At 44.5% G+C, this 26,539-nt stretch overlaps 1 protein-coding gene across 1 annotated transcript in view; it reads left to right on the top strand.

Moving 5' to 3' along the window:
• The window catches only part of LOC119972676 (exostosin-1-like), a 255,149-nt gene that overhangs the window by 152,304 nt on the left and 76,306 nt on the right, over positions 1–26,539 (top strand). The window contains exons 3-4 of the mRNA XM_038809779.1: positions 3,238–3,345; positions 24,140–24,259. Coding sequence (XP_038665707.1) covers positions 3,238–3,345; positions 24,140–24,259 — 228 coding nt within the window. The remainder of the gene's footprint in view (positions 1–3,237; positions 3,346–24,139; positions 24,260–26,539) is intronic.

The following is a 26,539-nucleotide window of genomic DNA, read 5'->3' as shown; positions in this document are numbered from 1 at the left end:
TGCTACAGTTACAGATCAATTGGCTACTTTGTGTCCATAAGGTACAGGTGCACTAAGTACAGGCTTGTCTGAAATAGACGGTATTTAGGGCAGCACGGTAGCATTGTGGATAGCACAATGGCTTCACAGCTCCAGGGTCCCAGGTTCGATTCCGGCTTGGGTCACTGTCTGTGCGGAGTCTGCAGATCCTCCCCGTGTGTGCGTGGGTTTTCTCCGGGTGCTCCGGTTTCCTCCCACAGTCCAAAGATGTGCAGGTTAGGTGGATTGGCCATGCTAAATTGCCCTTAGTGTCCAAAATTGCCCTTAGTGTTGGGTGGGGTTACTGGGTTATTGGGATAGGGGGAGGTGTTGACCTTGGGTAGGGTGCTCTTTCCAAGAGCCGGTGCAGACTCGATGGGCCGAATGGCCTCCTTCTGCACTGTAAATTCTATGATAAATTCGATGATAAGATCTGTCTGTTTCTTGGGTGAAATATCCTATGGCGCTGTTAAAAGAATATCAGCCAGTTCGTCCTATGTCTTGGCCAATATTTGTCACTAAACCAAAATCATTGATGCAGATTAAGTGATCATTTATCCCATTTGCTGTTTCTGAGGCCTTCCTATGCCAAGTTGGGTGCCACATGTCCTTGTATAACAGTGATTGAACTTAAGTAATTAATTGGCTGTGAAGCACTTGCTATGTTTTGTGGGTGTGAGAATGTGCAATATAAAAGTACATTTTTCTTTCTTAGGCTGATAACTAAATATTGTCAGAGCAATGAGTGCAGTAGTTAATGGGAAAGGAAAGCGTAAACATTGTTTTTAGCACCAACATATGGTATCATGCTAATGTTCTGAGTTTGAGCCAGAGATCTCCCATATCACAGTATTAGTGCTGTTGAGAAGTGGAAGCCCAAACGCTTCACTACAGAAAACAAGGAAATCAGGAGTACTGCTTTTCAAACCAGCAGTTTGGATGTAAGATGCTTAAGGATGGAGTAAGGCGTATCGTCATATTTACTTAGTCCTTCCCTTAAAAAATAGCAATATTCAGTTAGCTTACTAATAAAGCAAATAGGAACAGAACTTTATAAAACTTAAAATTATATAAAATAATGCACACAATTCTATAACATGCACCTATCATTTTATATTTTGTCTAATTTTCTGTTTTGCCATGTTCTGTTTTCTTTCGCTTAGCTACACAAATTATGTTTGCAATGGAAGTTATGTTACTGATTGTTCAATGGATGCATTTAATACTACTTTTACCTGATATTTAACAGTTAAATTATCAAAGTGTTTACGTTTTCAACATTATGTATCTTGTGACAGATTTTTATTTTCTAATATCCTCTATAGTAGTGTGTGTGTGTTGAGGGGTGTGGAGTGTGTGCGCGTGGTGGGGTGTGTGTGGCGGCACGGTGGTTGACGCGGTTGTTTCACGGCGCTGGGGTCCCAGGTTTGATACCCGGCTTGGGTCGCTCTCTGTGTGGAGTCTGCGCATTTTCCTCGTATCTGCGTGGGTTTCCTCCCACGGTCCAGGGATCTGCAGGTTGGGCGGATTGGCCATGATAAATTGCCCCTTGGTGTCCAAAAAGGTTAGGTGGGGTTACTGGGTTACGGGGGTAGGGTGGAGGTGTGGGTTTAAGTGGGCGGCTCTTTCCAAGGGCCGGTGCAGAATCGATGGGCCGAATGGCCTCCTTTTGCACTGTAAATTCTCTGATTCTATACTTAGTTTTTCTATATGCAGCTCATAAAAGTTGGAGCTGGCATGTCCTGTGATGCATTTTGTTTTTTAAAAAAGCAGCAGTAAAACAGTAGTTATATTTTGAATGGGAGTAGGTTCAGTACTGTGGGACAGCAAAGGGATTTGGGAAGCAGTTCACAGAACATTAAAGGCAGCATCTCCAGTCTTTTTTTTAAAAAAGCTAATAGAATTCTTGATTTTATCTCCAGCGATACAGCGTATAAGAGATAGTGGTGAGCTTTGTATATGGCTTACTGTGGTACAGTATTATACAAGATGAATATTGAGGCTTCAGAGGAAGTACAACACAGACTTACTAAGAAATTTCCCAGTGAGAAAATATAAATACTTGAAAAATTGAACTATTTTTCATTAAAACAAGACAGATTATGCTGTAGGTTGTGTTTAAAATTCTGAAAGAATGGGACAGAGCTAGATAAAAACACTGTTTTCAGTAGTTGAATATTCTAAAATAAGAGGCCATAGGCAGAGAAAAAATGTAAAAGATTACAGCACAGAGCATGAGAAACCATTTTAGACAGTTGAGACGGTGGAATTCACTCCTTGTTGGTGTTTAAGACAGAAAAAAAACATTGAAAAATTGAATCATTAGCTGAATTTAAAAAGAGAATTATGGGGTAGAGTAAGTGACTGACCTAAATGGTGATACAGACTGGCTGGGCACAATGACCTGTTTCCATGTTATTCCAGTCTTGATGGGTACAGTAATGATTATGTTACTCTATTAGTCATCAGAAGCCTGGTCTAATAAGCCATAGAACAAGCCCCATGCCAACTTATTTGACTCCTAGCTGCCTTCGGAAGTGTCTGAGCTGACCCAGACCTGCAGAGGTTGTTCTTGGGATGACTTTGGGACAATTTATGGTGACCTTAAGAGCAATGCCTACATCCCAAGAAAGGTATTTATCTTTAATGTGAATTTTTTAATGTTCAAGCATAAATCTGTTTCTCCCATATTTTGTTCTCCAGAAGAGGAAGACATGCTTTCTCACATAATGAATATGGAGAATAAGGTTATTAACGTACTGGACAGGGTGCTTTATCAAAATGTTCCCAGCCTAAAATCTTGTAGAATCATGCAACCCATACAGTGCAAAAAGAGGCCATTTGGCCCATCGAGTCTGCACCAACCCAATGAAAGAGCACTATATGTAGACCCACTCCCCCACCCTATTGCCGTAAAGCCATCTAGCCTGCACATCTTTGGACACTAAGGGGCAATTTGTCGCATGGTCATCCACCTACCCTGCCCATATTTGGACTGTGGGAAGAAGCTGGAGCACCCAGAGGAAACCCACGCAGACACGGAAAACGTACAAACTTCGCAAGTCACCCTAGGGCTGGTATTAAACCTTGCTCTGTGAGGCAGCAGTGCTAACCACTGTGCCGTAGATGCCATGAATGTTTCTTATATTTTGCATGCTTATAAATGACATTTTTATCTTCTGATCTATATTTGTGCAATTTCCATTGTAACTATCACAGGCTGCGTGTATTCCAGTGATGTTGAGTAACGGATGGCAACTGCCGTTTTCAGAAGTCATTGAATGGAACCAAGCTATTGTCGTTGGAGATGAAAGGTTGTTACTACAGGTAGGAGAGCTGTAATGTAGCAAAATGGATTTAATTCAGTAATCACTCATTATTTTGAGGTCAATATTAAACTATTTTGAAGAGGTTTCTCTTTTGAAGAGTGGGGATTGGAGATTGTAAGTGAATGGTACAGAATTGCCAGGCTTTTATTTATATTGTCTGTGATTGTATAACACCTGCTAAAAGACCGCTATAATAGCAAAATGTTAAATTCAAAAGGCCTATGACATGTTCTCCAGTTTCACAATGATAGTGTTGGGGTCGATGTCTGCTCCATGTTTTAGGAGCTCTACAATTGGCCTTAATGTCTCAACTTCAAAAGAAGAAAATCTTCTGGATGTGGAAGGGAAGAATTGGGGATATATACAAGTGGTTGGGGGAGCAGGGAAGCCAACGGGTGGTGAAGATCAAAGAGAAATGAGAAGCGGATATATCGAGTGAGGCACTGCGTAGGGTAAACGGGACCTCCTGTTTTCAAGGATGAGCCTGATACAGTTTAAGGTGGTGCACAGGGTGCGTATGACTCGGGCAAGAATGAGTGGGTTCTTTCAGGAGGTAGCAGATGAGTGTGAGCGGTTGGGCGGGGGCCAGAGAATCACGCGCACATGTTTTGGGGTTGCAAAAAATTGGGAAGATTCCGGGCGGGCGTGTTCGCGGTCTTAGCCAGGATAGTGGAGGAGGAGGTGGACCCCTTGGTGGTGATATTTCGGATTTCAGAAAAGCCGGAGTTCATGGAAAGGAGGACGGCCTTTGCCTCTGATTGCACGGCGGAGAATTTTGCTGGAGTGGCGGTCGACATCGCCACTGGGGGTAGCAACTTGGTTGGGTGACCTGTACAACTTCCTGCGATTAGAGAAGATAAAGTATGAGTTAAGGAGCTCTTCAGGAGGGTTTGAAGAAAGGTGGGGGATGTTTGTGACCGTGTTTGAGGGGCTGTTCGTCGCCGGGAGGGGGGGGGGGGGTGTGGAAAAGGGGAAAAATCTGTACAGACTGTATAGTTGATTGTTGGGAAGTACGTTTCCAGGAGTGTTTATTCGCTGTAACCTGTTTTCATACAGGTTTATAATTTTTTTTTTTTAATTTTAAAATGGGAAACGCTCCCGCTCTCCCTGGTGGGGGATATGTAAACGATCAAAATGAACGTACTGCCGAGGTTTCTCTTTCTGTTCATATCCATACCGATCTTCATCCCCAAGGCCTTACACAGCGTAGATAAAATTATCATGGCATTTCTGTCTGGGGTGGTAAGAATCCAAGAATCCCCAAATCAACACTGCGAAGGAGAAAAGTTATGGGCAGTCTGGCACTGCCGAATCTACAATACTAACACTGGGCAGCCACGACCCAGAAAGTGAGGGGATGTATACGTGAACCCACCGTCAAATGGGTGAGGTTGGAGGAGCCTTCCTGTAAGGAAATGACCTTCCAGACCCTCGCCACAGCAGCACTCCCATGCTCTCCAACGAAATACACATCCTGCCCAGTGGTGGTAGCTGCACCAAAGACATGGAACCAGATAGGCAACATTTTGGTTTAATGGAAATGTCCCGCATGGCCCCCCCCTATGCGGAAACCACAAATTCCCACCAGCCATGATAGACGCCATTTTTTAAAAAATGGAGACAGGGCAGGGGGGCAGTTAGGAACTTTTACATGGGGAACAGACCAGCGGCACTGACCGAACTGACTGAAGACCTGGTCCTACCAACAGGACAGGAACTTGGGCACCTTCAAATCAAGCACTTTCTCCGCAAGGAGACAGTAGGATACCCCAGGTCCCCAAGGACACACTATTAGAGGAACTGATTAATATGTCTGGTAAAGAAGGAGGGAACTGAGGGAACATCTATGGATGGTTACTGGACAGGACAAGACTACCACTGGATGAAGGCGGACGAAAATGGGAGGATGAACTGGGGATGGAGTGTGTTGGGGACTCCTGAGCAAAATACTGAGTAGGGCCAACTCCACCTCCTCCTGCACAAGGCTCATACAATTTAAAGTGGTGCACAGACCCACCTGACCAGAACCCAAATGAACAGGTTATAGAGATAGAGAAATACAGCACAGAACAGGCCCTTCGGCCCACGATGTTGCGCCGAACTTTTGGTCTAGGTTAATCATAGAATTTTGGACAATTTTTCATGGCCAATCCACCCAACCTGCACATCTTTGGACTGTGGGAGGAAACCGGAGTACCCGGAGGAAACCCACGCAGTCACGGGGAGGATGTGCAGACTCCACACAGACAGTGACCCAAGTCGAAATCGAACTTGGGACCCTGGAGCTGTGAAGCAATTGTGCTATCCACAATGCTACCGTGCTGCCCTTAAGAAGTTAACCTACACTCCATTATTCTACCCTAATCCAATAGCCGCTTGAAGGTCCCTAACTTTTCCGACTCAACTACTACCACAGGCAGTGCATTCCATGCCCCCACTACTCTCTGGGTAAAGAACCTACCTCTGACATCCCCCCTATATCTTCCACCATTTATCTTAAATTTATGTCCCCTTGTAATGGTGTGTTCCACCCAGGGAAAAAGTCTCTGACTGTCTACTCTATCTATTCCCCTGATCATCTTATAAACCTCTATCAAGTTGCCCCTCATCCTTCTCCGTTCTAATGAGAAAAGGCCTAGCACCCTCAACCTTTCCTCGTATGACCTACTCTCCATTCCAGGCAACATCCTGGTAAATCTCCTTTGCACCTTTTCCAAAGCTTCCACATCCTTCCTAAAATGAGGTGACCAGAACTGCACACAGTACTCCAAATGTGGCCTGACCAAGGTTTTGTACAGCTGCATCATCACCTCACGGCTCTTAAATTCAATCCCTCTGCTAATGAACGCTAGCACACCATAGGCCTTCTTCACAGCTCTATCCACTTGAGTGGCAACTTTCAAAGAACTATGAACATAGACCCCAAGATCTCTCTGCTCCTCCACATTGCCAAGAACCCTACCATTAACCCTGTATTCCGCATTCAGATTTGTCCTTCCAAAATGGACAACCTCACACTTGTCAGGGTTAAACTCCATCTGCCACTTCTCAGCCCAGCTCTGCATTCTATCTATGTCTCTTTGAAGCCGACAACAGCCCTCCTCACTATCCACAACTCCACCAATTTTCGTATCACCTGCAAATTTACTGACCCACCCTTCAACTCCATCATCCAAGTCGTTAATGAAAATCACAAACAGCAGAGGACCCAGAACTGATCCCTGCGGTACGCCACTGATAACTGGGCTCCAGGCTGAATATTTGCCATCCACCACCACTCTCTGTCTTCTATCGGTTAGCCAGTTTGTTATCCAACTGGCCAAATTTCCCACTATCCCATGCCTTCTTACTTTCTGCATAAGCCTACCATGGGGAACCTTATCAAATGCCTTACTAAAATCCATGTACACTACATCCACTGCTTTACCTTCATCCACATGCTTGGTCACCTCCTCAAAGAATTCAATAAGACTTGTAAGGCAAGACCTACCCCTCACAAATCCGTGCTGACTGTCCCTAATCAAGCAATGCCTTTCCAGATGCTCAGAAATCCTATCCCTCAGTACCCTTTCCATTACGTTGCCTACCACCGAAGTAAGACTAACTGGCCTGTAATTCCTAGGGTTATCCCTATTCCCTTTTTTGAACAGGGGCACGACATTCGCCACTCTCCAATCCTCTGGTACCACCCCTGTTGACAGCGAGGATGAAAAGATCATTGCCAACGGCTCTGCCATTTCATTTCTTGCTTCCCATAGAATCCTTGGATATATCCCGTCAGGCCCGGGGGACTTGTCTATCCTCAAGTTTTTCAAAACGCGCAACACATTTTCCTTCCTGACAAGTATCTCCTCAAGCTTATCAGTCTGCTTCACGCTGTCCTCTCCAACAATATGGCCCCTCTTGTTTGTAAATACTGAAGAAAAATACTTGTTCAAGACCTCTCCTATCTCTTCAGACTCAATACACAATCTCCCACTACTGTCCTTAATCGGACCTACCCTTGCTCTAGTCATTCTCATATTTCTCTCATATGTGTAAAAGGCCTTGGGGTTTTCCTTGATCCTACCCGCCAAAGATTTTTCATGCCATCTCTTAGCTCTCCTAATCCTTTTCTTCAGTTCCCTCCTGGCTATCTTGTATCCCTCCAGTGCCCTGTCTGAACCTTGTTTCTTCAGCCTTACATAAGTCTCCTTCTTCCTCTTAACAAGACATTCAACCTCTCTTGTCAACCATGGTTCTCTCACTCGACCATCTCTTCCCTGCCTGACAGGGACATACATATCAAAGACACGCAGTACCTGTTCCTTGAACAAGTTCCACATTTCACTTGTGTCCTTCCCTGACAGCCTATGTTCCCAACTTCTGCACTTCAATTCTTGTCTGACAGCATTGTATTTACCCTTCCCCTAATTATAAACCTTGCCCTGTTGCTCGCACCTATCCCTCTCCATTACTAAAGTGAAAGTCACAGAATTGTGGTCACTACCTCCAAAATGCTCCCCCACTAACAAATCTATCACCTGCCCTGGTTCATTACCAAGTACTAAATCCAATATGGCCTCCCCTCTGGTCGGACAATCTACATACTGTGTTAGAAAAGCTTCCTGGACACACTGCACAAACACTACCCCATCCAAACTATTTGATCTGAAGAGTTTCCACTCAATGTTTGGGAAGTTGAAGTCGCCCATGACTACTACCCTGTGACTTCTGCACCTTTCCAAAATCTGTTTCCCAATCTGTTTCTCCACATCTCTGCTGCTATTGGGGGGCCTATAGAAAACTCCCAACAAGGTGACTGCTCCTTTCCTATTTCTAACTTCAACCCATATTACCTCAGTAGGCAGATCCCCCTCGAACTGCCTTTCTGCAGCTGTTACACTATCTCTAATTAACAATGCCACCCCCCCACCTCTTTTACCATCCTCCCTAATCTTGTTGAAACATCTATAACCAGGGACCTCCAACAACCATTTCTGCCCCTCTTCTATCCAAGTTTCCGTGATGGCCACCACATCGTAGTCCCAAGTACAGATCCATGCCTTAAGTTCACCCACCTTATTCCTGATGCTTCTTGCATTAAAGTATACACACTTCAACCCATCTCCTTGCCTGCAAGTACTCTCCTTTGTCATTGTTACCTTCCCCACTGCATCACTACGTGCTTTGGCGTCCTGACTATCGTCTACTTTAGTTGCTGGACTACAGATCCGGTTCCCATTCCCCTGCCAAATTAGTTTAAACCCTCCCGAAGAGTACTAGAAAACCTCCCCCCCAGGATATTGGTGCCCCTCTGGTTCAGATGCAACCCGTCCTGCTTGTACAGGTCCCACCTTCCCCAGAATGCGCTCCCAATTATCCAAATACCTGAAGCCCTCCCTCCTACACCATTCCTGCAGCCACGTGTTCAACTGCACTCTCTCCCTATTCCTAGCCTCGCTATCACGTGGCACTGGCAACAAACCAGAGATGACAACTCTGTCTGTCCTGGCCTTTAACTTCCAGCCTAACTCCCTAAACTTGTTTATTACCTCCACACCCTTTTTCCTACCTACATCGTTGGTACCAATGTGCACCACGACTTCTGGCTGCTCACCCTCCCCCTTCAGGATCCTGAAGACACGATCAGAGACATCCCTGGCCCTGGCACCCGGGAGGCAACATACCTTTCGGGAGTCTCGCTCGCAACCACAGAATCTCCTATCTATTCCCCTAACCAATTAATCTCCTATTACTGTTGCGTTTCTATGCTCCCCCCTTCCCTTCTGATCCCCAGAGCCAGACTCAGTGCCAGAGACCTGTAGGTCATCCCCCCCCCCAACAGCATCCAAAATGGTATACTTGTTTTGAAGGGGAACGGCCACGAGGGATCCCTGCACTGTCTGCCTGTTAGTTTTCTTTCCCCTGACTGTAACCCAGCTACTCTTGTCCAGTACCTTTGGCGTGGCTACCTCCCTGTAACTCTTCTCTATGACCCCCTCTGCCTCCCGGATGATCCGAAGTTCATCCAGCTCCAGTACCTTAACACGGTCTCTGAGGAGCTGGAGTTGGGTGCACTTCCCGCAGGTATAGTCAGCGGGGACACCAGTGGTATCCCTCACCACCCACATCCTACAGGAGGAGCATGCAACTGCCCTAGCCTCCATCCCCTCTTTACAGAATTAGCTGCCCCTTGGACCAACTGGACCTCCGCCCTCCGACTCTACTTCCAGTCAGCTGTACTCTAAACTCCTGGCTCCCTTCACGCTCTTTGATAAATATAGGAAATGAAATGTAAGGAGCACCTTACTCCCTCCTCACCTAACTCCCTCAGTCACCAAACTCTCACTGTAGCACTCAAATGCCACAAGCTCAGCACTCCAGTGCAAACCGGTTCTTTCCGGAGGAGGAAGATAAATATGTATGGTCCATGGAGGCCTGGCCAACCATGCCCACATGTTGTGGGCTTGCCAGAACCAATGTCCAAGGTTGTGGGGATGAGGGTGAAGCTGTGCCAGAGAGTGGCAGTCTTCGTGGTTCGTGGGCTCAGAACAGCCAGAGCCACACATGGGGAAAGGGAGCCAACACACTTGCTTTGGCTTCCCTAATCACACACCGGAGAATCCTGCTCGGCTGACGATCAGCAGCACCATCCGCAGCTGCAAACTGGCTGGCAGACCTGGCGGAATTTCTCCACCTGGAGAAGATCAAATACACCATCCGACAGCTTCCACAAAGCGTGGGAGCAATTCGTTGGCCTGTTCCAAGACCTGTTTGAGCAACTAGGGAAAGAGGGGGAGACTGGGGAAAGCAGACAAGAACACAAAATACAAAGAGGGAAGGAGTGAGGAAACCTGGAGGAAACCCAGGGGAGCTACAGGGAGAGGAGAGGGAGCAGGAAGCCCCCCCAAAACCCACAAGGCCTGCAACTAAAAACACAGAAGGGAGGAGTGGAAATAATAGGAGCTCAGCAATAGAACACCCAGGGCGCGGGAGGGGGATACCAAGGAGGGGACAGGGATGGGGGAAGGGGAGAAGATATACCAAGAAAGATGCATGCAAATAAGAAACTCTAAATTGTAAATATCGGACACAAAAGTTTCACTCTGTAAAAATTAAAAAATGCCAATAAAAACATTTAACAGGAAAAAAAAGATTATGCTTGACCAACCTAATTGAGAAAGTTTCGATCAGATGACCACCGACCATTAAGACCCTTGAACTTTTAAGATTAATACAAACCCATGTATCTAGATTTTTTAGAAAGCCCTTTATAAAGCACCACACAGGAACCTCCCGGTGAAGGTTAAGTGATATGAGTGACATGATGTTATGCAAAAGAAAAAAATGGATTAAAAACTGGTGAAAAGCGAGGAAACGGAGTTGGAAGTGAATTCATTTTTTCAGTGTGGTTGGACGTGGGCATTGATACTCCTCAGATTTGTTCGCACTATGATCTACCAGGACCACACTACTGACCTCATTATGTCCTTGGTCCTAAGTGAGGGGGCAGTGACATCAAGGCAACATTTGATCAAGTGAGGTATCAAGAAACCCAAACAAAATTGAAGTCAGTGGGAAACCTCGCTAATCTGAGTCATCCTAGCACAAAAGAACATAGCTGTGGTTTTTGCCGACAACTTGTTCCCAGACATGGCTGCAGGAATTCCTTGGGGAGTGACCTAGGCCCAATTATCTTCAACTGCTTCATCAATGATCTTCCCTTGATAGTGAGTCAGAAGTGGGAAGTTACTTGATTGCACAAATTGAGTACCATTTACAGAAACTGAAGCAATCCATGCCTACATGCAGCAACACCTGGGCAACATTCAGACTTGGGTTAATGTGGCAAATATCATTGCACTACCCAAGTACCAGGAAATTACAATCTTCAACAAGGGGTAATCTAACCTCGACATTAACTAGCATTACGTTGCAGAATTCCCCACTATCAACATTTTAAGAGTTACCAATGAAACTCAACTGGATCAGCCATTTAATACTGTGGCTACAAGATAAGTTCAGAGACTCTGGGTTCATTGCCTGACTCTCCAAAGCCTGTCCACCGGCTACAAAGCGCAAGTCAGACGCATGTTTGAATACTATCCACTTGGATAAGTGGAGCTAAACAATTCAAAAAGCTAGGCATAATCCAAGACAAGCAGCCCACTTGATTTGCACTGCGTTCACTCCCTTCACCGCTAGCACACAAAGACTCCCTGCAATATCCACTGCAGCAACTTGCCACGGCTCCTTTGTTAGCGCCTTCCTAACCCATGACCTCTACCACCCAAAACAATAAGGGCAGCAGATACATGGGAACACCATCACCTGCAGGTTTCTCTACAAGTCACAGGCGCCATTCTGGCGTGGAGATATAGCCACTCCTGGAGTCAAAGTCTTGACACCCCTTCCCTAATGGGCATACTGATTCAAAGAGTTTAACAGTTCAAGATGGTGGCTCACCACTATCTTATCACGAGCGGCAATTAGGAAGAGGCAATAAATGCTTGTCTGGCCAGTGATGCTCCTACCTATGAATTAATAAAAAGCATCGTAATGATTTGAACATAAAACCAGATTTGCAAAACAGCACTAAAATAGGAGACGCGGTAAATAAATAACCAAAGAGTGACACAGAACATTGATAAGATGATGAAATGTGCAAAAACATAGGTGTAGAGTATTGGAATTTGTGGAAGAGCAGAGGGAGTTGGGCTTCGTGTTCACAAAACATTAGTTCAAATTATTAAAAAGAAGAGACAAGGTGATGGAATACTGGGGTTTTATCGCAAGAAATATAAAACTTAAAAGTTAAACTGGAATGGCAAATGTATATAAAACCATAATGAGAACTCCACATTGTTGAGGGGAATTGATACAGCTGTTCAATTATAGTATTTCATCCTTGCACTCATGAGAGACCAGATGAAGACTCTTGCAGTTATGAACAAACCTTTTATATCTCTAACTAGGCTAATGCTGTTCCAAACTGATATGCCAGAGTACACAGGTTCAAGAATTGAGGCAGAGATTTGGTGACAAGAAATTAGCATGTACCAATTATTTGTTAATTATTTATTCATAGAATTTACAGTGCAGAAGGAGGCCATTCGGCCCATCGAGCCTGCACCGGCTCCTGGAAAGAGCACCCTACGCAAGGTTAACACCTCCACCCTATCCCCATAACCCAGTAACCCCAACAAACACTAAGGGCAATTTTGGACACTAAGGGCAATTTATCATGGCCAATCCACCTAACCTGCACATCTTTGGACTGTGGGAGGAAACCGGAGCACCCGGAGGAAACCCACGCACACACGTAGTTATCTATATCCAATCACGACTATCAATTAGATTTACATCATGCATAGTATATGAGAACAATTAACCAATTGCAACAAGTGCATGCTTAATTATAATATCCAATCAGTGCAATGATACGCACATGCTGTCTCTTCTTATTTATCACCGGCTCCCCATTATCAAGAATGTGGGTATCGATCACCTGCTTGTCTGACTCTTTTAACTTACCTATTTCCCAAGGTAAAAAATCCACTGCAATAACAATTTAGTACGATTTTCTTCCTTTCTGACACCAGCACAAATGGTGAAAAGATCCCGCATTGTTATCGCGGATATTGAGGATCACCATATGTGATCTCTCTTTTTCTGGATCCCATCACCAGCAAGATGTGTCCTTGGAATATTTTCTTTCTAGCTCTCAACTTCAGCTCAAAGCTTGAGTGGCACAGCTCAAGAGAGAAGTGTTTAACCCCTTCACTGCTAAGAACTGCAGTTTCAAATTAATTTTGATATATTTTTTCGCTAATCAACATCATCCGAAGGATGTTACATTATTAAAGAGTACTGTGCAGATTCACTACGTGCTACCTTGTATCAGTAAATACAAAAACATGAAAAATTGGGGCTATTTTTGTCAAAACATAAAATATTGAAGGGTGATTTGAACTATATTTTAAATTATGACGGGTGGCATATGTGAGATAGCAATAAGCTGTTTCTAATAGTATTCAGGGTTTGGACCACGAATAAAGGGATATTAATACAAGGTTAAATGTAATAGATTTAGAACAAGAATAGTAGAAGTAAGTTGTTATGCTGTGAAATGCACCACTAGATTTACTGATTGAAGGATAGATTTTGTCAATGATTAAGAGCAGTTAGATGGTTGAAAGAGTGGGAGATAAAAGGATGTGGGAACGTTAGGCACTTGGGATTAGGACTACTGCTCGTGTACAAACACAAGTATGTACTGGGGATGAAATCACTTGATTCCGAAATGCAAATTCTGTGTACACTGGGGTGGATTTAGTTTGCTGTACAGCTGACCTTCATTGTCAAACATATAGCACTTGGGCTACAGTGTAACTGAATACTGTGATACGTAGTTCAGAATCAAATATGAGTATAGTATGGTAGTCACAGCTATTTCTCCCTTATCCCTGTCCCATTATTCCCCCCTAAGTGCATGGCCAGGGCCATGCTTTGTTAGTGCAAACGTGGAATACTCTACTGCTATTAATGGTATAGGATGGCTTCTCCCAAAGTTTTCCTGCTGTTTTCTTTGGGGTTTGAAGTACTTTTGTGGTTCTGCTGTGTATGTTAAAATGGTTCAGACTTGTATTGAGAATTGTGCAAATAAGTCGTCATATTGCCATTGCACTGATGCGAGAGTCACAATGTAGTATGATGTCTACAAATTGTAATTGCTTCAGACATTATCAGTGCTGAATGTTTGATGTGTCTTTTATAGTTTTCAATCCAGTTTTAGGACTTAAATTTCTCATAACTTCTGAAATATTTGAATTAAAAACTGTTCCAGTACAGCTTCAGCACCAGCATCTACCTGGCAATGTGAAAATTTTCCCAGGTCTGTCATGTACACACAAAGCAGAACAAATCCAACCTGGCCATTGCCGCTCCATCAGCACACTGTCAATCATCAGTGACGTGATGGAAGAGGTCATCAACAGCGTCATCAAGCAGTACTTGCTTAGCACTAACCTGCTCATTGACGATCAATTTGAGTTTCACCAGGGCCACTCGGCATCTGACCTCGTTACAGCCTTGGTTCAAGCACAGACAAGAGCTAAACTCCAGAGGTGGGAGTGACTCCCCTTGACATCAAGGAACTGTTTGACCTTGTGGCATCAAAGAGCCCTAGCAAAATGGAAGACCATGGGAATCGAAATGAGGGAGGTGGAGCAAGCATTCCACTGATTAGACTCGTACCTAGCACAAAGGAAGAAGGTTGTGTTTGTTGCAGGCCAATCATCAGTTCCAGGGCATCACTGCAAGAGTTCTTCAAGGTAGTGCCCTACGCCTAACCACCTTGATAACTTCTTCATCAATGACCTTCCTTCCATCATAAGGTCAGAAATGGGGATGACTGCTGATAGATTGCACAGAATTCAGAACCATCTGCGACGGCTCAGATACTGAGACAGTCCCATGATAAAATGAAGCGAAACCGTGACAATATCCAGGCATGTGCTGCCAAATGGAAAGTAACATTCATGCCACACAAGTGCCAAGCAATAACCATATCGAACAAGAGCAAATCCAGCCATTGGCTCTTGACATTCAATGGTGTTATCATCGCTGAATCATAGAATCCCTAAAGTGCAGAACAAGGCCACTTGGCCCATCAGGTCTGCACCGAGCCTTTGAAAGACCATCCTACCTAGGTCCAATCCCCTGACCAATTCTAGCAGCCCTGACCTTGGGGCAATTTAGCACCCTGGGGCAATTTAGCAAGGCCAATCCACCTAACCTGCACATCTTTGAACTGTGAGAGGAAACCCACGCAGACACTGGGAGAATGTGCAAACTCCAAACATGTAGCCACCTGAGGTTGAGATTGAACCCGGGTCCCTGGCGCTGTGAGGCAGCACAATCAGAGGCAGGAGAGAGAGCAAACCTGATGGGAGCAGTTGATCGGAGCGGCGGGAATAGCGCAGCGAGGGTCAGAGGCAGAGAGCACCGGAGGCCAGATAGATAGTGAACCTAGTGGAGAGCAGCTAATCGGTGCGGCGGGAAAACTTAATAAAACAGCGCAGCAAAACTTAATTGAATCCAGAGGTGGAGCTCCTGTGGTGATGTCAGGATTCAGAAAGTGACATGGGGCATGAGGAAGCAGCTGATTGGGTCAATGGGGGCAGGTGCAGGCCAAGGTAGGAGAGCTGGGGCATAAATTGCAGTAACACCACCAAAATAGAGTGAACACATCGTGAGATATCATAGGTAAGTGACTGATGGTTGAGTCTTTCTCTCTCCTATCTTTCTAACATTGGAAGTGAAGGCTAGGTAGGGAAACAGCAATTGCAGGAAGTAAAGATTAGTGGTATAATTAAAAACAATTTTAAATTAAATAAATTCTAATTATATAAAATAGGGATGCAAGACCAGTTGATGTGTTATAGCTACAACATGTGGGAGCTGGTGGACCCCATTGTGGTTCATAGCGACCACGTCTGTAGCAAATGTTGGTTGCTTGCGGAACGGCTTGAGTTAGTGAGCTGGGCTCTGAGCTACAGACATCACAACACATCAGGGAGGGGGAAGAATTACCTGGATACAGTTTTTCAGGATGCAGTCTCACCCCCTTAGATTACCTACCTTAAATTCTGTCAGTGGTCAGGCACAGGAAGGTGTGACTGCAAGGGGTCCGGGGAATAGACAATATTTTGTGGAGCTATGACCCAGAGTCTCGAAGGTTTGTGTTGCCTGCCGGGTACCAGGGTTCGGGACATCTGCTCTGGGCTACAGAGGAGTTTATGGTGGGAGGAATCCAGTGGCCATGTCCATCTGATCCTGCAGGGGGCGGCAGAGCGGTGAAGCTGATTGGCTGTTGTGGGGAGTGAATTGTGGAAAGCTGCTGTCGGCTGAGTTTCTAGAACTAATGTATTTCAGGCAGTGGCTAAACAGGAGACACTACACAGGTCTCCCACCCATCCTCCTCTAACCAAAAAAAAGACTGTGTGGTGAGTTGGTGAGGTAAGCTTTTCTGTCCTTTCCCTTTCCCAACCCTTCCACCACCTGTAACCTGCGGAGAATGTGAAAATCAAGTACGTTTTTTTTCTTTCTGTAATTGTCAAGTGGATAAATGGAAGGGTTGGCAGAGAGGGTAGTGCAATGTTCCTCCTGCAGGATGTTTTAGGTGAGGGACACCGTCAGTGGCCCTGCTGAGTTCACCTGCCGGAAGTGCACCCATCTCCAGCTCCTCAAAGACCGTGTTAGGGAACTGGAGCGGGAGTTGGATGAACTGACCATCATTCGGGAGGCAGAGTCAGTTATAGATGGAAGCTACAGGGATGTAGTTACTCCTAAGAATGAAGGTAGCTGGGTGAAGTTTAAAAGGAGGGGGGAAGAAGCAGTCAGTGCAGGGATCCCCTGGGGTTGTTCCCCTCAATAACCGATATACCGTTTTGGATACTGTTTGGGGGGGGGGGGAACAACCAACCAGAGGTAAGCCACGGTGACCAGGTCCCTGGCACTGAGTCTGTCCCTGTGGCTCAGAAGGAAGGGTGGGAGAGCAGGAGAGCATTAGTTATTGAAGATTCTATAGTTAGAGGGACAGATAGGCGGTTCTGTGGCAATGATAGAGGCTCACAGTTGGTGTGTTGCCTCCCAGGTGCCAAGGTCCGTGACGTCTCTGATCGTGTTTTCAGGATCCTTAAGGGGGAGGGGGAGCAGCCACAAGTGTGGTACACATCGGTACCAACGACATAGGCAGGCAAAGGGACGGGTATGTAAAACAGCAATTCAGGGAGCTAGGGTGAAAGCTGAGAGCCAGGCCAGATCGTGTTGTCATCTCTGGTTTGCTGCCAGTGCCACGTGCTAGCGAGGTGAAGAACAGGGGGAGAGTGTAGTTAATCACTTGGCTTCAGGGATGGTGTAGAAGGGAGGGTTTCAGTTACTTGGATAATTGGAGCACATTCTGGGGAAGGTGGGACCTGTACAAACAGGACGGGTTACACCTGAACCAGAGGGGCACCAATATCTGGGAGGGAAATGTGCTACAGTTCTTCGGGGGGGTTTAAACTAATTTGGCAGGGGGATGGGGAACTGATTTGTAGTCCAGGAGATAGCGTTGCTAGAGTTCGGGAAGTTGAGGGTAGTGCAGTACTGAGGAAGGTATCAAGGTCTCAAGAGTGGACCTGCAGGCATGAAGGTGTGTCTACTTCAATGCGAGGAGCATCAGGAATAAGGTTGGTGAGCTAGAAGCATGGATTGGTACCTGGGACTACGATGTTGTGGCCATTACGGTGATGTAGATAGAACAGGGGCAAGAATGGTTGTTGGACGTTCTGGGGTTTAGATGTTTCAGCAAGATTAGGGAAAGTGGTAAAAGAGGTGGAGGAGTGGCATTGTTAATCAAGGATAGTATAATGGCTGCAAAAAGGCAGTTTGAGGAGGATCTGTCTACTGAGGTAGTGTGGGCTGAAGTTAGAAATAGGAAAGGAGCGGTCACTTAGTTTTCTATAGGCCCCCAAACAGTAACAGAGATGTGGAGGAAAAGATTGCAATGCAGATTTTGGATAGGTGTGGTAGTCACAGGGTAGTTGTCATGGGTGACTTTAACTTTGCAAATATTGATTGGAACCACTATAATTCAAATAGTTTGGATGGGGCTGTTTTTATCCAGTGAGTGCGCAGGAGGGTTTCCTCACACAATATGTGCATAGACCGGCAAGAGGCGGGGCCACATTGGATTTGGTACTGGGTAATCAGTCGGGGCAAGTGTTAGATTTGGTTGTGGGAGAGCACTTTGGAGATAGTGACCACGATTCAGTGACTTTCACTATAGCAATGGAGAGGGCTAGGAACATATGGCAGGGCAAGGGTTTATAACTGGGGGAGGGCAATTACGATGTGAGTAGGCAAGAATTGGGGAGCATAAGATGGAAACAGGAACTGTCAGGAATAGGCTCAATTGAGATGTGGAGCTTGTTCAAGGAGCAAATACTGTGAGTCCTTGATATGTATGTCCCTGCCAGGCAGGGAGAAAATGGTTGAGTGAGGGAACCATGATTTACAAAAGTGGTTGAATGTCTTGTCACGAGGAAGAAGGGGGCTTATGTAAGGATGAGAAAACAAGGTTCAGTTGGGGCACTTGAGGGATACAAAATAGCTAGGAAGGAGCACAAGAAAGGGTTTAGGAGAGCTAGGAGGGGGCATGAGAAGTCCTTGGTGGATAGGATCAAGGAAAACCCCAAGGCTTTTTACACTTATGTGAGGAGTAAAAGAATGACCAAGGTGAAGTTGGTGCCGGTCAAGGACAGTAGTGGGAACGTGTGCATGGAGTCTGAAGATATAGGAGAGGTCCTAAATGAATACTTTTCTTCAGTGTTCACAAAGGAGAGGGGCTATGTTGTTGAGGAGGATTGAGAGATACAGGCTGGTAGGTTGGAGGATGTACATATTCAGAAGGAAGATGTGTTAGAAATTTTGAGAACCCTGAGGATAGATAAGTCCCCTGGGCCTGATGGGATATATCCTAGGATTCTTTGGGAGGCGAGGGATGAGAGTGCAGAGCCTTTGGCTTTGATCTTTATGTCCTCACTGTCTACAGGAATAGTGCCAGAAGACTGGAGAGAGGCAAATGTCCCCTTGTTCAAGAAAGGGAATAGGTATAACCCTGGAAATTATAGGCTGGTTAGTCTCACTTCGGTCATGGGTAAATTATTGGAAAGGGTCCTGAGGGATAGAATTTATGATCCTTTGGAAAGATACAGCTTAATCCAGGATAGTCAGCACAGATTTGTGAGGGGTAAGTCTTGCCTCACAAGTTTGATTGTATTCTTTGATGAGGTAACTAAGTACATAGATGAAGGTAGAGCAGTTGATGTCGTATACATGGATTTTAGTAAGGTGTTTGATAAGGTGCCCCATGGTCGGATCATGCAGAAAGTAAGGAGGCATGGCACAGAGGGAAATTTGGCCAATTGGATCAGTAACTGGCTATCACATAGAAGACGGTGGGTGTGGTAGATGGTAAATTTTCATCCTGGAGCCCAGTCACCAGTGGTGTACCAGGGATCAGTGCTGCGTCCTCTGCGATTTGTGATTTTTATCAATGACTTTGATGATGGAGTTGAAGGTTGGATTAGTAAATTTGCTAATGACAACAAGATTGGTGGAGTAGTGGATAATGTGGAGGGCTGTTGTAGGCTGCAAAGAAACATTGATAGGATGCAGATCTGGGCTGAAAAGTGGCAGGTGCAGCTTAACCCTGGTAAGTGTGAGGTGATTCATTTTGGTAGGACGAATTTGAATGCGGATTACAGGGTTAACGGCAGGGTTCTGAAGAATGTGGAGGAACAGAGAGATCTCGGAGTTCATGTCCATAGATCTCTGAAAATTGCCACCCAAGTGGATAGAGCCTTGAAGAAAGCCTATAGTATGTTAGCATTTATTAACAGGGGGATTGAGTTTAAGAGCCGTGAGGTTACGCTGCAACTGTACAAGACCTTGGTTAGACCACATTTGGAGTATTGTGTGCAGTTCTGGCCACCTCATTATAGGAAGGATGTGGAAGCATTGGAAAGGGTGCAAAGGAGATTTACCAGGATGCTGCCTGGTTTGGAGGGTAGGTCTTATGAGGAAAGGATAAGGGAGCTAGGGCTTTTCTCATTGGAGCGAAGGAGGATGAAAGGTGACTTAATAGAGGTGTATGAAATGATAAGAGGGCTAGATAGAGTGGACGTTCAGAGACTTATTTCCTCGGGTGGATCAAGCTGTTACAAGTGGGCATAACTATAAGGTTAATGGTGGAAGAGAGGGATGTCAGAGGTAGGTTCTTTACTCATAGTGGTTGGGGCATGGAACGCACTCCCAGCTCTGGTAGTGGAGTCGGACACTTTTGGAACTTTCAAGCGGTTATTGGATAGGCATATGGAGTGCACTAGAATGATTGGGAGTAGGTTGATTTGATCTTAGTTTCAGACTAGTTCGGCACAACATCGTGGACCGAACGGCCTGTACTGTGCTGTACAGTTCTATGTTCAATATGTTCTATGTAGGCACCACCGACATGGGTAATACGAGGACGGAGGCACTAAATTTAAAAAAAACAGAACCTCCCAAGTATATAATCTCTGGATTATTAACTCAGCCATGTGTATATTGGCGAAAGGTATGTAAAATTAGAGTAATGAATACATGGCTCAAAGACTGGTGTGGGAGAAGTGGGTATCTGTTTGTGGGGCATTGGCATCTGTACTGGGGAAAGTAGGAAATATCAATTGATCCGACCCGCCAAGGACTTCTCATGCCCCCTCATAGCTCTCCTAAGCCCTTTTTTAGCTCATTCCTTGCTACCTTGTAACCCTCAAGCGACTCAACTGAACCTTGTTTTCTCATCCTTGCATACGCTTCCTTTTTCTTCTTGACAAGACATTCAACCTCTTGTGAACCTTGGTTCCCTCACACAGCCATTTCCTCCCTGCCTGACAGGGACATACCTATCAAGGACACGCAGTATATGTTCCTTGAAGAAGCTCCACTTTTCATTTGTGCCTTTCCCTGACAGTTGCTGTTCCCATTTTATGCTCCCTAATTCTTGCCTAATGGCATCATAATTACCCCTCCCCCAATTATAAACCTTGCCCTGCCATATGGCCCTATGCCTCTCCATTGCAATAGTGAAAGACACCAAATTGTGGTCACTATCTCCAAAGTGCTCTTGCACAAACAAATCTAACACTTGGCCCGGTTCATTACCCAGTACCAAATCCAATGTGCCCCCCCCCCCCCCCCCCCCCCCCCCCCCCCCCCCCCCCCCCCTCTCTTGTCGGCCTATCCACATAGTGTCAGGACTGGGTGCTCAACATTTCAGAGTACAGCAATGTTCATAGGGGTTGGGGTTGAGGGTGGACCCGTGTCCGAAAGTGGCGGTCTTTGGGCTATCAAACCAGCCAGATCCTTTCATGGGGAGGAGGACGGACACCCTTGCCTTTGCCTCCCTGATCGCCCGCCATAGAATCTGGCTCGGCTGGCGGTCAGCAGCACCACCAAAGCTGCAGACTGGCTGTCTGACCTATCAATCTCACCAAATGGAGAACATCAAATTCGCCATCCGCGGGTCGAATGATGGTTTTTTCAGAGCATGGGAGCCATTCACCCAACTGTTGTGGGGCCTGTTTATGGCCAACGAACAAGCTCATAAATACGACCCGGAGAGTTGGGGAACAGTGCAAGAGAGGTAGCTATACACAATAGAAAAGAAAGGTGAGCTGAAAGGAGGAAAGGGGAAAAAGGAAGGACGGGGCAAAGAACAATAGAGGGGAACCAGAGGGGGGGAGGAGACGAGGGAGCACAAACTGGAAGGAGAGCACAGGAAATGACAACGACCATGACAAACTCAGCGACAGAGTGTAAGAAAGCACAGGAGGAAGAAACGACGAACAGCCAAACCAGAGGCAAATGCACAACAACAACACCGAAAACTGACCGGGAGAAACAAGCAACCCCCCTCCCCCACCCAGATCTATTCTGTATTACTTGTGTTGAATGTACTCTTTGTTTTAAAAAAAACAGAAGAAAAAGAAAGGCGGGAGGCCCACAGACATGTATACAGGCTTACTGCAATTGTCTCTCCAGTACCTTAATGTATATACACTTCCCCAGTTTTACCTCCCCACACCTTGGTTTTTTATACTTTTTATTTACGTGAATTTGCTAATTATGTAGCTTTGTTGTTTTTATCTCGTTTGTATTAGCTTCTTTTTTTCTCTCTTTGTGTACGCCTGTAAAGTACACAATGTTTGAAAAACCCAATAAAAAACATTTAGAAAAAAAACATTTCCGAGTAGATAATGTTCCAAAAGAACAGGCCAAAGGGGAAAGGAGATGGGTAGCCTTGTTAATCAAGGAAGGTTTCAGAATAATGCTGAGTCATGATATAAAGGATAGTGATATAGAATCGGTTTGGGTTGAAATCATGAGTAGCAGGGGAAGGAAGACTAGGATGGGAGTAATCTTTTGCCCCCCAATATGTGACGTCTCAACAGGTCAAAGCATAAATGGGGAAATATCAATGGCATGCTTGAAGGCAACTGCAATTATAATGGGATATTTTAATCTGCATATTGGTTGGAAAAATCAAACCGGCAAGGGTAGAAGAAGAATTTGTGGAGTGCATCAGGGATTGCCTTTTAGCGGTGTATGTTGTTGAACCTACCCGGGAATGGTCTGTATTAGATTTGGTTTTGTGTAATGAAGGATTAATACAGGATCCCTTAGGGCAGGGGTGGGCAAACTTTTCCGTGCAAGGGCCACATTCAGAAATTCACAATTTTAAAGGGCCGCATAGTATATTAAGTAAGATAATTACCTCACCCGGTTATGATTCTGGGCGCCTCATATAGAACATAGAACAGTACAGCACAAAACAGGCCCTTCGGCCCTCGATGTTGTGCCGAGCAATGATCACCCTACTCAAGTCAACGTATCCACCCTAGTAAGTAACCCAACAGCCCCCCCTCATTGACCTTAAAAAACTTTATTTTTGTTTTAAAAATGACTTGGTGGGCCGCATAAAGCGGCCCGCGGGCCGTAGTTTGCCCACCCCTGCCTTAGGGGGTAGTGACCACAATATGATAGAATTCCAGATACAGTTTGAAGTGAATGCCGTAGGTCCATAACAGTATCTTCAACTTAAATAAGAGCAATTATAATGGTGTGAGTGAGGAGTTGTTTAGGGTGAATTGGGTAAACAATTTAAGATGCAGGTCAGTAGATGAGCAGTGGCAGATATTCAAACAGCTGGTCCATAATACTCAGGAGCTTATCACAATCTAAAGGAGGGATTCTACGAGAAAGGCAAAATCCATGGTTAACGAAGGTGGTCAAAGATGTTAAATTGAAAAGAAGTATATACGAAGTGGCAAGGGATAGTGGTACACCAGAGAACTGGGCATTTTTTTAGGATCTAGCAGCAAAAAACTCAAAAGCTCATAAGGGAGAAAATTAATTTTGAGACAAAACTTGCAAACAGTATAAAAACACAGTTTCAATGGATATATAAATTGGAAGTGGGCAGCTAAGGTAAATGTGGAACCTCTACTGAGCGAGGCTGGTGAATTAATAACTGCAAACAAAGAAATGACATACACTAATAAATTTTTTGCATTAGTCATCACCATGAAAGACATTGCAAATATCCCTAAGGTACCAGATGGGTTGATTTCAAATAACATGGTAGAACTTATAAAAATCACATGGGATAGAGATGAAAAGATAGATGTAAATCCAACCTCTGGCAATACTATATAACTAGTCGTATGACTGTGGGTATCCCCCAAATTGATGCAACTTATTTTCTTCACCTATCGCTGCTCAATGTGTGGGGAACTGTACCTCGTATCTTATCGCCAAATGGTACATGCCGTTTCCCTTTTTGAAAATTAAGTCTTTTTTAAGCTCCATTTATGTCTGTTGAGTTTTGCTGCCCCCAAACATGTCAATGGATGCATGCCAGCATTTAGTCCTGATATACTTGCACAGGTATGCATATTAACCCAAACCTTTTTTGTTGTGCTGGTTGAAGGTCTGGTTTATGTGTAACTGTTGCACGAGTACTTGCAAATTCTTTCCTGCAATGAAGCTATAAATTGGAAGATTGTCTCTGAATAGTATGTAAATATTCATCAATTAGTGCATTTAATTAAAAGGTACAAATTTTCTGTCCTTGCTTAATGTTCATTGTCTCATCATATTGAATGCCACAGCAGGCTCAAAGGGCCAAATGGCCTACTCCTATTTTCTATGTTTCTGTCTTGCAGATACCTTCAACAATAAGGTCTATTAATCAGGACAAAATCCTAGCACTTAGGCAACAGACGCAGTTCTTATGGGAGGCTTATTTTTCTTCAGTTGAGAGGATAGTATTGACTACATTAGAAGTGAGTATGACTTGGGTTTAATACATGTTAATTTGTTCTTTAATCCAACAATGAAAACTCTTCTATGCCTGATCCTGAAATCTTGAGACTAAAACAATTTCCAAACGGATTTTAACACCCTCCAAACACCTACTGACATTAGAATTGGCTCAGAATATCCCAAATCCTCTATTACTAATTGCTCTAAAGATTTCAGAATCGAGTTGATATGTGGAGCTGATATCTGGATTAATTTCCGCTTTCATCATGATCAAGTTGTGTCAATAAGGAAGTTTGTCTTAACCTATGTAACAGCAATGTCAAGAGTATATGTGTAATACTTACCCAATTCAACATAATTTCATCAGGTTTGTCCAGAACCAGGGGTCACAGCCTGAGGTTTCAGTCTGAGACACTTCTTCACACAGAGTGGTGAGCCTGTGGAATTCATTACCGCAGGAAGTAGTTGATGCTATAAACTTTGAATATATTCAAGAGGTGGCTCGATATAGCACTTGGGGAGAATGGGATCAAAGGCTATGGGGAGAAAGCAGGATTAGGCTATTGAGTTGGATGATCAGCCATGATCGCGATGAATGGCGGAGCAGGCTTGAAGGGCCAAAAGGCCTCCATCTGCTCCTATCTTCTATGTATCACTTATCTATACACAATGCAAATAATTGACTGTTTGAAGTGCAGTGATACTAACATTTGGGTTGGATCCAAAAGGATTTGCAGCTGAATAAATTATATGCACTGTGCCACACTTAATCACAACCTACTAAATGGAAGAGAGCATTGAGTATTTTAACTTCTGATTCTCCCTTTTAAGACTGAGGTGAGGAGAAATTACTTCACCCAGAGAGTGGTGAATCTGTGGAATGTACTACCACAGAAAGTAGTTGAGGTCAAAATATGTGATTTCAAGAAATAATTAGATATAGTTCTTGGGGATAAAGAAATCATGAGATATGGGGATGGGGGGAGAGATGGGATCAGAGTATTGAACTTTGTGGTCATAATGAATGACGGAGCATTCTCCAAGGGCCGTATGGCCTCTTCCTGCTTCGATTGTTTTAGAAATCCTTTGTAAAACGTTTTCGTATGTAATGGCTAGTCCTCTAAAAATCATAATTAATATATCAACATAAAATCATGATGTGAGGCAGTAATTTCTGATTTCCATTCACTTTAATATGAAATAATATTAAGACCCCCAAAACAATGATTCTAAATTAATGATATCTTTTAAATGTGAATAAAGTATTTCTCGTCATGCTGCTTTTTGGTAATTTTGTCTACTGGTGATGATAAAATTGGTGGGGTACACTGTACAAATATCAGCAGCATTTCCGTGTCATGCCCAAGCGATATTTTAACACACAAGGCTGGACAGTGGATATTCATCAGAGGCCATAGGACAAGGATGTACTTTAGTTTTATGAACTTTATGATGTGTATTCTTTAAGATTAGAATCAAGATGTAAGAAGTTAAAATCTGACAGGGCACTAACTCTCAATAGCAAAACTATTACTTCAGAAGCCAAACCGGCTAGCTGTGGGTGTTTGACAAGTTGAAAGATTCTAAGGCAAGAACCAGGAGCAGGAGTAGGCCATCTGTTCCCTCGAGCCTGCTCCGCCATTCAATGAGATCATGGCTGATCTTTTGTGGACTCGGCTCCACTTTCCGGCCCGAACACCATAACCCTTAATCCCTTTATTCTTCAAAAAACTATCTATCTTTATCTTAAAAACATTTAATGAAGGAGCCTCAATTGTTTCACTGGCAAGGAATTCCATAAATTCACAACCCTTTGGGTGAAGGAGTTTCTCCTAAGCTCAGTCCTAAATCTACTTCCCCTTATTTTGAGGCTATGCCCCCTAGTTCTGCTTTCACCCACCAGTGGAAACAACCTAAACAATTTATCCTATTTATTCCCTTCATAATTTTATGTTTCTATAAGATCCCCCCTCATCCCCTCATTTGGTGCTCTTTCCAAGAGCCGGTGCAGACTCGATGGGCCGAATGGCGGCCTCCTGCACTGTAAATTCTATGTAATTAGTTGCCTAATGTGTTAATTAATTTTCTTTTCTTGCCCCTCAACAGCAATTTATTTGTACTTGGTATACTGTATTTGCTGTTCACAACGGGGTCTGTTCAATGGGGAGACCAATTGCAGGTTGAAAGGGCTTGGTGGAACACTTGTTTCAGTCTGTATGCATGACGCCAACCTTCCAATCAACAGACATATTAATTCTTGACCCCACTCCCATTCTGTCCATGGCCTTCCACACTCTTCC

The sequence above is a fragment of the Scyliorhinus canicula genome, chromosome 10 (genome assembly GCF_902713615.1).
Source record: "Scyliorhinus canicula chromosome 10, sScyCan1.1, whole genome shotgun sequence".
In the NCBI taxonomy this organism is placed as follows: Eukaryota; Metazoa; Chordata; class Chondrichthyes; order Carcharhiniformes; family Scyliorhinidae; genus Scyliorhinus; species Scyliorhinus canicula.
This window is presented reverse-complemented; position numbering and strand designations above follow the sequence as displayed.